This window comes from Rhipicephalus sanguineus, chromosome 4, assembly GCF_013339695.2.
Source record: "Rhipicephalus sanguineus isolate Rsan-2018 chromosome 4, BIME_Rsan_1.4, whole genome shotgun sequence".
NCBI lineage: Eukaryota > Metazoa > Arthropoda > Arachnida > Ixodida > Ixodidae > Rhipicephalus > Rhipicephalus sanguineus.
The window spans coordinates 130086976-130101680 of record NC_051179.1 but is presented as its reverse complement, the minus strand read 5'-3'; the positions used below and the strand labels follow the sequence as shown (position 1 = coordinate 130101680).

Sequence of the window (14705 nt, the reverse complement as noted above, 5' to 3'; positions counted from 1 at the left end):
TCCGGTGTGCATGCGGATGTGTTTCATGAGGCAGGCCTTCCGACTAAAGGATGCATTACAGTGCTCACAGGAGAAGGGACGCTCTCCTGTGTGAGTGAGCATATGGTAACTGAGGGTGCCTTTGATCGAAAAGGATGCATTGCAGTGAACACAGGAAAAGGGACGCTCTCCTGTGTGCTTGCGCATGTGCTCAGTGAGGTTGATTTTCGTCGAAAAAGATGCATTGCAGTGAACACAGGAAAAGGGATACTCTCCTGTATGCATGCGGATGTGTTTCACGAGGCTGCTTCTCTGCGCAAAGGACGCACTGCAGTGGACACAGGAAAAGGGACGTTCTCCTGTGTGCGTACGAAAGTGTCTCACGAGGCTGAGCTTCATAGCAAAGGATGCATTACAGCGCACGCATGAGAAGGGACGCTCTCCTGTGTGAGTGCGCATGTGCACAATGAGGTTGCTTTTCGATGAAAAGGATGCATTACAGTGTACACAGGAAAAGGGCCGCTCTCCAGTGTGCATGCGGCTGTGTTTGACAAGATCATCTGCCCGCAAAAAGGATGCACTGCAGTGGGCACAGGAAAATGGACGCTCCCTTGTGTGCGTGCGGATGTGCCTCACAAGGCTGTTGTTATGCACAAAGGTCGCATTGCAATGGACACAGGAAAATGGCCGATCTCCAGTGTGCATGCGGATATGTCCCACGAGGTTGCTTTTCTTCGCAAAGGATGCACTGCAGTGGACACAGGTGAAGGGCCGCTCTCCTGTGTGGGTGCGCACGTGAACCAGCAGCGTGGACTTGCGAGCGCATGCAGCTGGACACAACTGGCACTGAAAGGGGGGCTCGCCCATGTGTTTCCGAAGGTGCCTGCTCATAGTCGACTTGTCCAGGGTCACATAGGTGCACTGCTGGCAGCAATGAAGTTGGCCTCGAACAGACGTCAGTGATGAAGACTGCTCCAAGGATGCAAAAGACAAGGAGCCTGCAAAGCCATCGAGAGCACACAAAGGCAATGTAAATTATGTCATACACTACATTGAACCGGACTACAGCAGCAGGCAATACACAAGAGTTCCTCCATATGTGTGTGAACTAGATGATCATCTTGTCTCGCTTTGCACAAACCAAAGCTACTGTTATGGCAATAGTGCACCGACACAGCAAGCCTTTTGAAAACTCCTACACTACTGCACATAAATTCCATGCTTGACACATGCGAACACCAGGTGCCGCGAAAATAGAATCTGATTAAGATGCCATTCCCATGTTATATCGAAAGAGTAAAAAGTGTTCGAATGTGCACCAACAAACACTAACCCATTATTCTACTTATTGTATTTCTGTTTGCAGAGAAGTATCCATGGAACACTGCACAGCAAAGAACCACTTCGTATTCCAACACAAGAAGCATATGAAAAAAAAAAAATATGAATGAAATAACTTTATGTGGTGCAAACTGAAAGAGCAAAGAAAATAAGCACATTTATAAAAGTTACAATGGCATCACGATTTTTAATGGTCAGAATTACCAAGCACATTAATGTGCATTACACAGGGAACTGTTTCTTTATATTACTACCACAGTTTGCACATTTCATTTCTCACAAACGTCTCTATACTGCTTCAGTGAAAGCATTATGTTACCAGGGAAAACAAATGATATATTCGTAAGCAGTGTCTGCTGGAGCCAACGTTTCCACAAGCAGACTTGCCTTTTTCGAGGCTGTGTCTGATTTCCTTAACGCTTGTCTCCATATGCTTTGTACCCTCCCCTCCAATCCAAACAAAAAAGGAGGAGAGGGCAACTGAGCTGAATTATGCTTGTCAGAATGAAGCAACACTCAACAACGGTAGGTTAGAAATTCCTAGAAAGGCTTAACTCTCATTGGTTTTGTTGTGTATGTACCATATCAGATGGATTAACGTTTATACCTGGTGGCTGGAGTGTATTAAACTTGTGAATAAGGCACAACTCTGTATATTAACTGTCTCTTGGGGACCGAAGGCTTGTCTGAAGTATATTAAGTCGGAGATCATTGAAGTTGTGACCTGCTACATTAAAATGTTGTCCCACTGCTTTCGATAACATCTTTGCTGTGTCTGCTCATTGCCCGTTTAATCTAACATGAACAGGCCGCCCCGTTTCGCCAATGTACCGTTTGTGATAATATGAACATTCGATCATGTAGATAACGCTTGAACTAGTGCAGGTAAAACTAGGTTTTATATGATGGTCACAATCACTTCTGGTGCTTTTAACTATAACATCGTCTGAAAGGTGTCTGCGTGTTCTACAGCATGGAGGAGAAGAAGGTGTTAGGTGGGCAGTACAATGAGGGTTTACTTTTGCATGGTCTAACATGTCCTCAAACTTCCTCTTGCGGTGATACACAACCCTTCGTACTCCGGGAAACACTTTTCTAAGGCGCTCGTTGTTTGCTAGTATTGGATAATACTTGCGGAGAATATTATTTATGTTTGAGAGCACATTTGAGCATTTGGTTATAAATGCTAAAGGCAGGGGTGGGGTTGTGTTACGGGGGCACTTTTAGCTGGTGTGATTTCCTATCTAATTTACATGCTTCGTTGTAGACACTGCTTAGAGCGTCGTGCGGGTTTTTGCTTTCAACTAATGTTTCCTTTAGGTTGCTTAAGTGGTACAAAGTCACGTATTGACCTGATAATGTTTGACTCACTTACACAGTCGCTTACGAATCATTATTTATATTTAGAAGTGTCAAATCAAACTGCCACTACAAGCATGCATTGTGGCAAGTAATCTGAATACTGTTTCTATCAACAAGGACAGATATGTAAAAACAAAAGAATGGATAATTAAAGGCACAGTCTGAATCAGTGCTTTGTAAGACAAGCAAAATTTCCTCACTTTTGTGATTCAAATTTAAACGTTGCAATGAAGTCCATTATTTTCTCCATTTCAATAGTATTATAGACAATCAGTGTGAAAAGTGACTAGTCAATAGACCTTTTTTCAAACAATCCCAGGACCCCCCGCGGGCGGGCGAAGCACTATGGGAAAAGTGAGTACGGCGAGCCCGCAGGCTGTTCCGTCGCTCGCTGCTCGTTGGCGCCGTGGGAGCACCAAACGAAAAAAAATGCATCGGCGCTGGTTGACTATTATTAAATCCTAACTACTACACATGTCTGAACGCACCTGCACGTATCTCTACGCATAAAATGTGAAAGGAATGATGCAGTCAGTGTAGGTATTACCGAGCGGATGTATACCGGATGTAGTAGTTAAGCAGCATGCGAGTTATCATGTGCCGATACATGCAGTGAAAACGTGCTATCGTGAGCAATGTGACCTGGAAGACCGAATTCGTATTATTCAATGGTTACTTGTTCACAAGCCGCTATGGCATTAATGCCATAGCGGCTTGTGATCGGGTTTAACCAAACTGTAGAGAGGTGTTACAATGTTCAGGTATACAGATGATTATTTGATTTAATTGACAAGTCACGCGCTGTACAATGAAGTGAGCACATTCTAAATGTGTTTAAGGAAAAGGGATGGGACTATAATTCACTTGCGAGATGCCTTGCTTTGATAATTTGCTCTTTCTTGATACATGCTTTTAAGTTTCACTGCGGAGCACGTTTGCGGGCAGTATAGCCAGCGTTCAGCGAAATCGGTGTTTAATTCGCGTCGGCGCAGTCGAATATTGTTAAACGAGGAATTGTGATGTCATGATTTCGCACGGCATTGGAAAAAAACTTGCGCACATAAGATGAGCAGTGGTTTCCAGCTGCAAAGTGATCAAAGAGGCGGGATATCCTGCGTTTCGTAGTATCGGTTTGCGAAAATCTGTTTCGCATGACAAAGAAAGATTAACACGGACGTCCTCCATCCGTTAATAATGAAGGAACTAGAAATATTGCAGTTATTCCACATATGTATAAGAAGTCGCATGGCCTGAAGAACGTAGGGAAGCGATGTGAGGGTGAAGGTTGTGTTTGCAGCCCCAAATAAGCTTAGTCGCATTAAGGTCACAGGGGTCTGCGGTGGGCAAAAAAAAAAAAATGCAGTCAGAGGCATGCCAATCGTTTTGCAAATTGTGTAGGAGTTAACCGCAAATTTCTCTTTCTTATGTCCACATGTACATCGGCCAGACTGATCGATGTATTAATGCGCGCCTCAGCGAGCATCGAAATTCATTGAATGGAGCCGTCTCATCTCGCATCGCTATGTCAGTCATGAAAATGTAATCCCATCGTCAAAAGCACAGTAGTTTTTCACCATCAACCTAATCAGACAACGCGAGAAATTTTGGAGGCCTATATCATGTCACAAATAACGCCACACTTTGTGTCAGTCAACCTTATCAGTCGTTACAAGACAAGGAATTCAACTATATGAATCGACTGTAAGCACGCACCTTGGTTGTTTGACTTTTTGTGCCTCTTTATGACACGCGCGATGCACCCCCATTTTTCACACATTCAATAAACTTTCAGTTGTGTGTGAGCGCTGGTTTGCGCATTTCCTTCCTTGTACTGCTCCTTTCTTTTTTCGCTCTAAGTATTATTCCAACCTGTGGTTATATCACCAACGAAAGTTAGCAGGCACTTATCGTTCGTTACATATATGTTGCGAGCAACGCAATGAATGTATCTCATTTCCCCAAATGCCCGACTACACTTTCTAGTGTACTTTCTAAATATCAGAATCTCACGCTGTACTCTTCGACAGTGTCGATGGACGCTGATTTCAAATGCATCGGCGAATCATAGACTGCTCCTGCACTTCATAGGCAACCGAGTTGTATTTTTTTTCATTTATGCCGTAAGGCGCACTGGCGCAAAAAAAAATAAATACATAAAAGGTGACGCTTCTGAGCTGCTTAACTGGTCCAACAGTGGGACAGATGGAAATCGTCGAGAGGCCGTCGCAGCTAAACACTGAAGTTCGTGATTGAATTGCGCTAGTAACATGTTGCACCTTGCCAATTTCACTGTGTCTAAGAAGTCCTGGCATGGCGCGGCGGCTGCTGCGGCGTACACAAATTTCCCATGAGCGCTTGCGCGCCCGTTGGTGGCGCTCGTGTGCTTAAAAAAGGTCTATTTCATATGTTTCAACACAACCAATCTGAAATAGCAGTCTAGACATGGCCACATCCCTATCACAATCCTGAGTTCATAATGGATTAGGCTGCAAAATAATTGTAAAATGGTAAATAAGTTTTAAGAAGAAGCTGTTGCATGCCCCTATGGCAATGTCTAAAGCATGCAATATTTCGTTGCTAATTCTGAGGAATGCACATTTACAACAGCAAACATACTACATTTAAAGTGAGTACAAACAACACAGCACACCCAAATATACTTCTACCCTTGGCATCAATCAGGCTTGAACGTTAGAAATTCCTTAAGCAATTACAGTAGACTCTCAATAAACGAAAATCGCCTAAATGAAATTGCTGCTTCAATGGAACAACTGCCTCTAACATGATTGGTTTTGTGCTTGAATTCTGCACCCCTTTTCATCTCTCAGTAAACGAAACTCCTGTTAAATGAAACATATTTTCCTGGTTCCTTCAGCTTTCGTTTAACAGGAGTCTACTGTACATGTTTTAGTATTGTAATAGAGTGACTACTTTTTCAGTAACCAATTTCAGACAAGTATAGATACCTATTCCAAAAAGCAAGCTCTCTATATAGAAAGGACAGTACAAACATGAACGAAAGTGAACGCCTCACGTCATCCCACACTCTCAGTACTCAAAAAAGCAGACTGGGCGAGTTGGTATGTACTCATCATACCGGAGAGCGTGCAGTGACGACGGAGACAAAGAGAGAAGAACACGACACAAGTGCTCACTTTCGTCTAAAGTTTAGTGAAGGAAAATGGAAGAAAATAACATGCAGAGTACCACGCATGCCTCACTACACAGAACTTCTCAAAGGGTTCAACCTAGATTCTGTAACTGAAAAAGTGAAGAAGAGCAAGGGTTCACTCCTGGATGACTTCTACACGGCGAAGACACACACACCCAATACCACCTTCAGGGCTACAGTTTCTGAGCGTGGAACGTGGTTTGACGATGCTTCTGTTGTGTCCAGTTCCACAGAAATCATGAACTATATGAAAGTGCATAAGCTAGAAGGGTGTTCTGCCTTCAGCATTGACGTTGAAGATTTATTTTATAGTATCCCCCATGCTCAGCTGATCGAAAGTGTTGAGCAGTGCATTTGTGAGAACAATGATGAACTGTCTTTTCCTAACAGATGTGGCATCCCTGTGGATAGCTTTCTAAAGCATCTGAGTTTTTATCTTGAAGGAGTACTGACACGGTTTTGAGACATCGCAAAAGGGACAATTTTTGTTTCCTTTGTAGGCAATGCTAACGCTCTCCACACACCAGAGGCAGGCAACACTTATAAAATATTTTACTTGGATCTTAAAGTTTTTGTTGTTGAGCATCTGCAAGCTAGCCCCACTACAATGGACATTATCCCGACGAGTGAACACAGTTCCACTGAGTTTGTGAATTCTGCGTCCTGCACGCAGACTAAATCGCAGAAGTCATTGTCGGGGTCGCTGGATCACAATGCACTCGTTGTTTGTGTGCACCACGAGCAGATGACAGATCTGCTGCTAGTACGTCGCTAGTTGCTGTCTTCTCGTTACGTCACACTGCGATGACACGTCACTCAGAAGCCGCCCACTCAATAGTGAAACAGAAAGTGTCCTTTCAACGTAGAGGTATTAAAAATAGATTCGATCCATTCCCAGACACCGGAGTACTCTGTTTAGGGTTCTCGACACCAGTGCTTTCAATTAGAGCAACAATCTGAAAAGATTTAAAATTCGTGTCAGTACCCCTTTAAAGCCACCTTTGTCAGGTTTGCATGGCATGCTTACGTTCAAAAATCAGGAATATGCATTGGATCAAGAGTGGCTTCGGTTTTGTCTCACATTTTTTACAGCGAAAGCTGTTATGAGATCATTTCACCGGCCGTTTCTGGTGCCGTAGTTGTCCGCCGCCGCCGCCGCCGCCGCCGGTGTCTGTAACCAGTATCGCTCGAAATAAGAAAAAAAAACTAAACAAGAAAAAAATTCCAGGATGGAACGAGGTTCGAACCTGGGCCCTCTGCGTGGGAGCCCAGTATTCAACCTCTGAGCCATGCCGGTGCTTGAAACTGCTTTGCAAAAAGGCCCTATACAGGCTTCATGTCGGGAAGGAACCACATTAGCATATGCAATATAACGTGGTAAAAGAGTAGAATAAGCACCAAGCGTTTCACAACGCGAATTCTGTAACCAGGCGTCACACAATGCGAATTGCGCAACGAGTAGATTGTTAAATGCTTCCAACCCATTACAAAGAGCTCTGCCATAATTATTCATCGTCATCACGCACAGCATCAACAAAGTGCGCATAATGCCTTACATGCGTTTAGCAGGTACCACGGCTGTCTGTAGAATGACGAAAAATGGCACAGTGCCTACTGCCCTACTTCTCAAAATTACAATGATTTATAGCGTAGTGGGTTCCTCGCAAGTGCACTTCTGTTGGTTACCAAGGAAGCCCATAAGGCTCCCATAATCCATTTCCTCAGGGTCTCAATAAAGTCAATTCTCTCTCTCTCCTCGCTCTACGTTCTCTGGTTAAAGTGTTTTATAAAGCGTGGGTAGGGACCGTTAAATAACGACCGGGCGTCACACAATATGCATTACGTAACTAGTGGGTCGTTTAAAGCTTCCAACCCATTACAAAGGGCGCAACCATAATTATTCATCGTCATCAACCGCCAAATCAACAAGCTGCACATAATCGCTTACATATGATACCTCGCTTCTCCGCAGAACAACGAATAATGTCGTGCTGGGTGCTTCCCAACTTCCCAAAAATTACGCTTTGTGGCGTAGTGGGTACGTTGCTAATGTACCTGTGTTAGTAGCCACAGGAGAGTTTATAACGGGCTCTAGAAATGCCGCTCTTCCAGCTTTCGCTGTGACTGTGCTGCGCTTTCCGCGCAGGCCTGGCGTTTTTTGCCAAAGGTGGACAAAAACGTTAACCGTAATCTGTGCGGTCTTCCACAGTCCATTTTCAGGACGTCGATGACATTATTTTTACCGAATTTGGCATGGCAACGTCAAATATGATCGACATATTAAACATTTTTAGAGAGCAAGACATGGGTTTGTCCTTCACTACAGAAACTGCTGTTAATGGTTGGCTCAAGTTCTTAGATGTTGAGCTTACTTTTGGCCCAAGCCATATCCGTTGGAAATACAGCCACGCGAGCATCAAGTCTCTGTTGGATTACTGGTCGGCCCACTCTAAGATTGTTAAGAATGGCACTGCCATTTCTGCTTTGCGATAAGCCCTGATAAAATCATGTGAACACATGATGGAAGGAAGTGATAATGTTCAATTGAGCAAACATAGGAAAGCGGGCTACCCATACCAGGTGACGGTTCTTGAATGTAGCTGGCTTTTGTGGCAGCTAAACAAATCGATGGCAGGGCAGCAGGCAGGTGTGATCCCACAGGGAACTGAAATTCGCACATGAAACCTACGAAGCATTGAACAAACACACACTGTCGATGTCTTGTGGACAGCAGAAGTTGTAGTGGCACCTCAGTTTTGTCACTCCTGTCGCTTTGCCCTAAATGATGTAACACTCACCAAATGTTGGGCGATTTTCAGCCCGAAGCCTCAAGCTAATAGCGTGCTGTTTTCTAGGGTCCAGCAGTCCTGAGGTGCGCGCAGCGTTGGGCTGAACGCCACCGGCTGAATTGTTTGGGTCCTGCGGGTGTCCAGCCGACACGTGGTGTGCCTCTTTACCTTGTGCCGTGACTTGCGATCACCATCTCATCTGAAGCAATCAGCATTATATCGATGCTGCCACTGCTCACCGCTTCAAGCGCCCCAGAGCAGCTCTGCTGTAAAAAGGATCACTCATGCCGACTAAGCGCGGATTCGCAGCCCAAGGCCTCAAGCTAATAACGTGTTGTTTCCTAGGTCAGTGTGTAACAACTTGCTTCCATTTGTTGGACTTCTATCTGGCTGCATATCTCCCATTGTACACTGTCAGCGTATGACCAAATTGGGTATTCATTTGTGCCCTTACCGCACTTACATCGGCTTTGTCACTCAGCGGAGAAAAGTTACGGAGCCATGTAGCCTTGCGTGGCTCCGTTCGTGTTCACTTAGTCACCGTTATTTCGTGGGTGGACGTCCACTTCTTGTATTTTTTACAGCGAAAGCTGCTATGAGATTAACAACAACGGCCGTTTCTGGCGCCATAATTGTCCGCCACCGCTGCCGGCGTCCATAACCGCTTTAGCACGAAATAAAAAAGAATATCCAGTATGAAACGGAGTTCGAACCTGAGCCCGCTGCGTGGCAGCCCAGTATTCTACCTCAGAGCCATGCCGGTGCTTGAAATTGCTTAGCTAAAAGACCCTACACCAGCTTCATGTCGGGAAGGAACCACATTAACATATGTCAGATAGCGTGGTAGATAAGTAAAATAACAACCAGGCGTCACACGATGTGAATTGTGCAACGAGTGGGTTGTTGATTGCTTCCAACCCCTTACAAAAGGCTCTGCCATAATGCTTCATCGTCATCAGGCACAGCATCAACAAAGTGCACATAACGTCTTAGAGGTACTTTCCGGGTACCACGGTTCTCCGCAGAATGACGAAAAATGGCATAGTGGCTGCTTCCCTACTTCACAAACATTATGATGATTCATAGCGTAGTGGTTTCCTTGAAAGTGCACTTGTATTCATTGTCAAGGAAGCCCATAAGGCGCCCATGATCCATTTCCTGAGGGTCTCAATAAAGGTCTTTCCCTCTCTCGCTTTCTCACGATAACGTATGTTATATAGCGTGGTGGGAGAGTGAAATAACAACTGGGCGTCACACAGTGCGAATTACGTAATTAGTGGGTTGTTTAAAAGTTTCCAACCCATTACAAAATGCTCAGTCAGCCATAATTCTTCATTGTCACGAGTCATCGCATTAACAAAGTGCACAAAATACCTTACAGATGAGTAGCTGGTACCTCGCTTCTCCGCAGAATGACGAATAATGGCGTAGAGAGTGCTTCCCAACTTCACAAAAATTATGATTTATGGCGCAGTGGGTACCTTGCAAGTGTACTTGTATTAGTAGCCCCAAGAGAGTTTTATAACGGGCTCTAGAAATGCTGCTCTTCCAGCTTACGCTACGAATGTGCTGAGCTTTCCGTTCAGGCCTGGCGCTTTTTTCTCTTGCTCATTTGCTAATTTGTGCGGTGATGTTCAGGTTAATCCGGGTCCTGATAAGGTTGACCATGTTATGGCACTGGTAAAGATATTCACTGCTTCAAGTGAACACTTTCAAAATGAAGTGACGAATAAGCTAAAAAAATCTGTAAACAGGGAGTGGGTGCTCTAGCTGACGTTTCGACTAGTGGACTTGTTTCTGCAAGGCTGGAACTGATTTCCTTAGCGCTCTTGTGTATATGCTTCGTGCCCTCTCCACCAGAAGGGAGAAGGAGAGGGAAACTACCAGACTGGGGGAGGGGGTGGGAGAGGCCGCCGTGACGAACTGGGTGAGTCATAAGGAAGGTGAGAAAAAAAGAAAAGAAAAGGAACAAAAATGGGGTGGGGGAGAGGGAAGGGTATACATTTTGCTGATTGATTGTCAGTGGAAGCACGTGGCACTTTAACAATAGTAGGTTCGAAATTCTCAGAAAGGCTTAACTCTCACTGGTTTTCGTTGTGTATTTGCCATACTGAGTAGATTCAAGAGCCCCCTTAGAAACTTTAATACCTGCTAGGTGGAGTGTATTGAACTTGTGAATAAGGTATGACTCTATATTTTCTGTCTCTTGGGGACTGGAAATTTGACTAAAGTATGTAAAGTTTGAGATCGTCGAAGTTGTGACCTGCTACATTAAAATGCTGTGCCGCTGCTTTGGGGAACTTCTTCGCCATGTCCGCGCGATGCCCGTTTAATCTAACATTAACAGGCTGTCCCGTTTCGCCAATGTACCGTTTTTGACATTATGAATATTCGATCATGTAGATAACGTTTGAACTAGTGCAGGTGAAACTAGATTTTATATGATGGACGTAATCACTTCCGGTGCTTTTAACTATAACGTCATCTTGATGGTGTTTACAAGTCTTACATCTTGGACGAGAACAAGGTGTTATGTGGGCAGTAGAATGAGGGTTTACTTTTGCATGCACTAACGTGTCCTTAACATTGCTATTGCGGCGACACACTCCGGTACTCCGGGAAACGCTTTTCTAAGGCGCTCGTTGCTTGCCAGTATTGGGTAATACTTACGGATGATATTATATGATATTATTTATGTTTATATTATATTATATTATATTATATTATATTATATTATATTATATTTACGTTATTTATGGCTGTGCTACGGGGGGCCCTTTGAGCTAGTGATGATTTTCTATCTACTTGACATGCTTCGTTGTAGGCCTTGTTTAGAGCATCTTGAGGGTAATTTCTTTTAACTAATGTTTCCTTTAGGTTGCTTAAGTGGTGAACGTAGTCACTGTCATCGCTACAGATCCTTGTTACACGCCTTGCCTGTCCCACAAATATCCCTTGTTTGCAGTGTCGCGGGTGATGACTAGTGTAATCTAGGTATTGCTGGCTGTCTGTTGGTTTTCTGTAAAGCGTCGTCTTTAATTTTCCTGCTTCAATAGATACCGCCGTGTCTAGGAAGTTAATTTCACTGGAAGAATGGTGCATGGTGAATTTAATACTAGAGTGAAACTTGTTACAGTGGTCAATGAATGCGTTTAGTGCACTTACTCCATGTTGCCATACGATAAACATGTCGTCTATGTCACGGAGATAGGTGGAAGGCTTCACTGGACATGATTTCAACAGTTCTGATTCTAACTGTTCCATAAAAGAAATTACACCATCTCCCGCTAAAGGGGACCACGAGGCGATGCGAAGCCGGAGCACTTGTACGATCGCATTCCATCGGCGTTCGCTGGGCATGCTACCGACCTAGCGTCGTGGAACGCGAGGAAGAACACTACGCGCGTCGTGTCTTCCCTCTAGCCTGGCCGTTAATTCTCACAGGGCGTGTGGGGAACGTCGACAGGCGCGCGAGAGAGAGGCAGCATAGGAGAGGAGAGAGAAGGGGAGAAAACGCGCATGCCCTGGCCCTCATCGCGGCGCTGCGCAGGAGAGAATTTCGGCATGTCGAGCCCGCATTTCAGAGGAGCCAACTGAGGCAAACGCTGGACTGAACGCCACTTGAAGGAGATGAGACTAGAGGAGGAGAGTAGCGTATGCGCTCTCACACACTCCGAGCACCGGTTCCTGATGACTAAAAACAAGCAAGCAGGCCGCTTCTACCTGCTTCCGAAGATGCATAAGGTGTCCATAGATGAACTGTTTATCGCGCAAATCCCGGGCAGGCCTATAATATCTAACAACAGTACACCTACTGAGTCGCTGTCAACATTTCTAAATCATTATTTATCTAAAATACCATTTAACCTACCGTCTTTTGTTCAAGATACACCTCATTTCCTTCAAATAATAGATTCTATCAACGAAACACAAACACTCTCGGATCAGGCCATTCTGGTAACATTAGATGTCTGCTCCTTGTATACGAATATACCTACCACTGCAGGGATTGAAGCGGTTTCAAAATCACTCATAGAAAGCAAGCAAACACATAATGAAGTTTACCTATCATTACTCAAATTAGTCCTGACACTAAAGTATTTTGAATTTGAATCGTCCTTTTACCTACACACATTCAGCACTAGTATGGGAATTCCTTTTGCGCCAACATTTTTATGGGGCAGTTAGAATCACAGCTGTTGAAATCATGCCCAGTGAAGCCTTCCACCTATCTCCTTGACATAGACGACATATTTATCATATGGCAACACGGCGTAAGTGCACTAAACACATCCATTGACCACTGTAACAAGTTTCACTCTAGTATTAAATTCCCCATGCACCATTCTTCCAGTGAAATTAACTTCCTAGACACGACGGTATCTATTGAAGCAGGAAAATTAAAGACGACACTTTACAGAAAACCAAAAGACAGCCAGCAATACCTAGATTACACGAGTCATCACCCGCGACACTGCAAACGAGGGATATTTGTGGGACAGGCGAGGCGTATAACAAGGATCTGTAGCGATGACGGTGACTACGTTCACCACTTAAGCAACCTAAGGAAACATTAGTTAAAAGAAATTACCCGCAAGATGCTCTAAACAAGGTCTACAACGAAGCATGTCTACTAGATAGGAAATCATCACTAGCTCAAAGGGCCCCCGCAGCACAGCCATAAATAATATAATATAATATAATATAATATAATATAATATAATATAATATAATATAATATAAACATAAATAATATCCTCCGTAAGTATTACCCAATACTGGCAAGCAACGAGCGCCTTAGAAAAGTGTTTCCCGGAGTACCAAATGTCGTGTATCGCCGCAGCAGGAATGTTAAGGACATGTTAGTGCATGCAAAAGAAAACCCCCATTCTACTGCCCACATAACACCTTGTTCTCATCTAAGATGCAAGACTTGTAAGCACCATCAAGATGACATTATAGTTGGAAGCACCGGAAGTGATTACGTCCATCATATAAAACCTAGTTTTACCTGCACTAGTTCAAACGTTATCTAAATGATCGAATGTTCATATTGTCAAAAACGGTACATTGGCGAAGCGGAACAGCCTGTTAAAGATTAAACGGGCATCGTGCGGACATGGCGAAGAAGTTACCCAAATCAGTGGCACAGTTTTTTAATGTAGCAGGTCACAACTTCGACGAACTCAAACTTTAAATACTTCATTCAAATTTCCAGTCCCCAAGAGACAGAAAATATACAGTCATACCTTATTCATAAGTTCAATACACTCCAGCCAGCAGGTATTAAAGTTTCTAAGGGGGTTCTTGAATCTACTCAGTATGGCACACACTCAAGATAGATTTACCAGCGCAAAAAAGACAGGACATTTAGGAAGGACACACACACATAGCGCTGCACTCACAACTGATTTATTACTTCGAACGCAGGGCCTTTTTGTAGGCACGCGTCGAAGCAACAGAAAGATAACATCGAGAAAAGAAACGGTGGGAACCACCGGTTCCCACCGTTTCTTTTCAACAGACAAGCAAATTTATGCCCGATGCAGATATCATAGCAAGCTTGTCCTTCCAACCGTAGAAATATAGAATTTCGCTAGCGCACAACGAGCGCTGAGGCGAAGAAGTAGCAGACAACGCGGGACACGAACCGCCTTGTGATTCTACGCGCATGCTCCGCATTTCCCAATCTCGCCGGCAGTTAGCGCTCCGCGGACCGGCGGCCGCCCGCTTGCGTGTTCCCTCTAAGAGTAGACCGTACTGTACATGCGGACGTGTGCACAGTGAATGGAAACCTCGTTTCACTGGCTCGAGATCGACCAAGACTGGTGGAAGACGCCGTGCCTAGAATTGTGTGTGTAGTGTGTGTGAGCGTGTTTGGAGTTTTATGTGAAGTGCGGTGTTCGGAGTATGTGCGTTTGTTGCTTTCCGGATAACGATAGAAACTAAAAAAAAAAAAACATGGCTGATCCCTCCGTCATAGGAATCGGTATAACACGAAAGTGAAACGTGTCTTCAGAGTAGTGCTTATTGTGTAGTGATATATGAGAGCTTGTACAATG

At 44.3% G+C, this 14705-nt stretch overlaps 1 protein-coding gene across 1 annotated transcript in view; it reads right to left on the bottom strand.

Annotated features, from left to right (window-relative positions):
* Positions 1-535: 535 nt before the first annotated feature.
* The window catches only part of LOC119390681 (zinc finger protein 674-like), a 338514-nt gene continuing 324344 nt past the window's right edge, over positions 536-14705 (bottom strand). Inside the window, exons 4-5 of the mRNA XM_049415335.1 lie at positions 700-977; positions 536-619 (exon numbers count right to left, since the gene is read on the bottom strand). Coding sequence (XP_049271292.1) covers positions 536-619; positions 700-977 — 362 coding nt within the window. The remainder of the gene's footprint in view (positions 620-699; positions 978-14705) is intronic.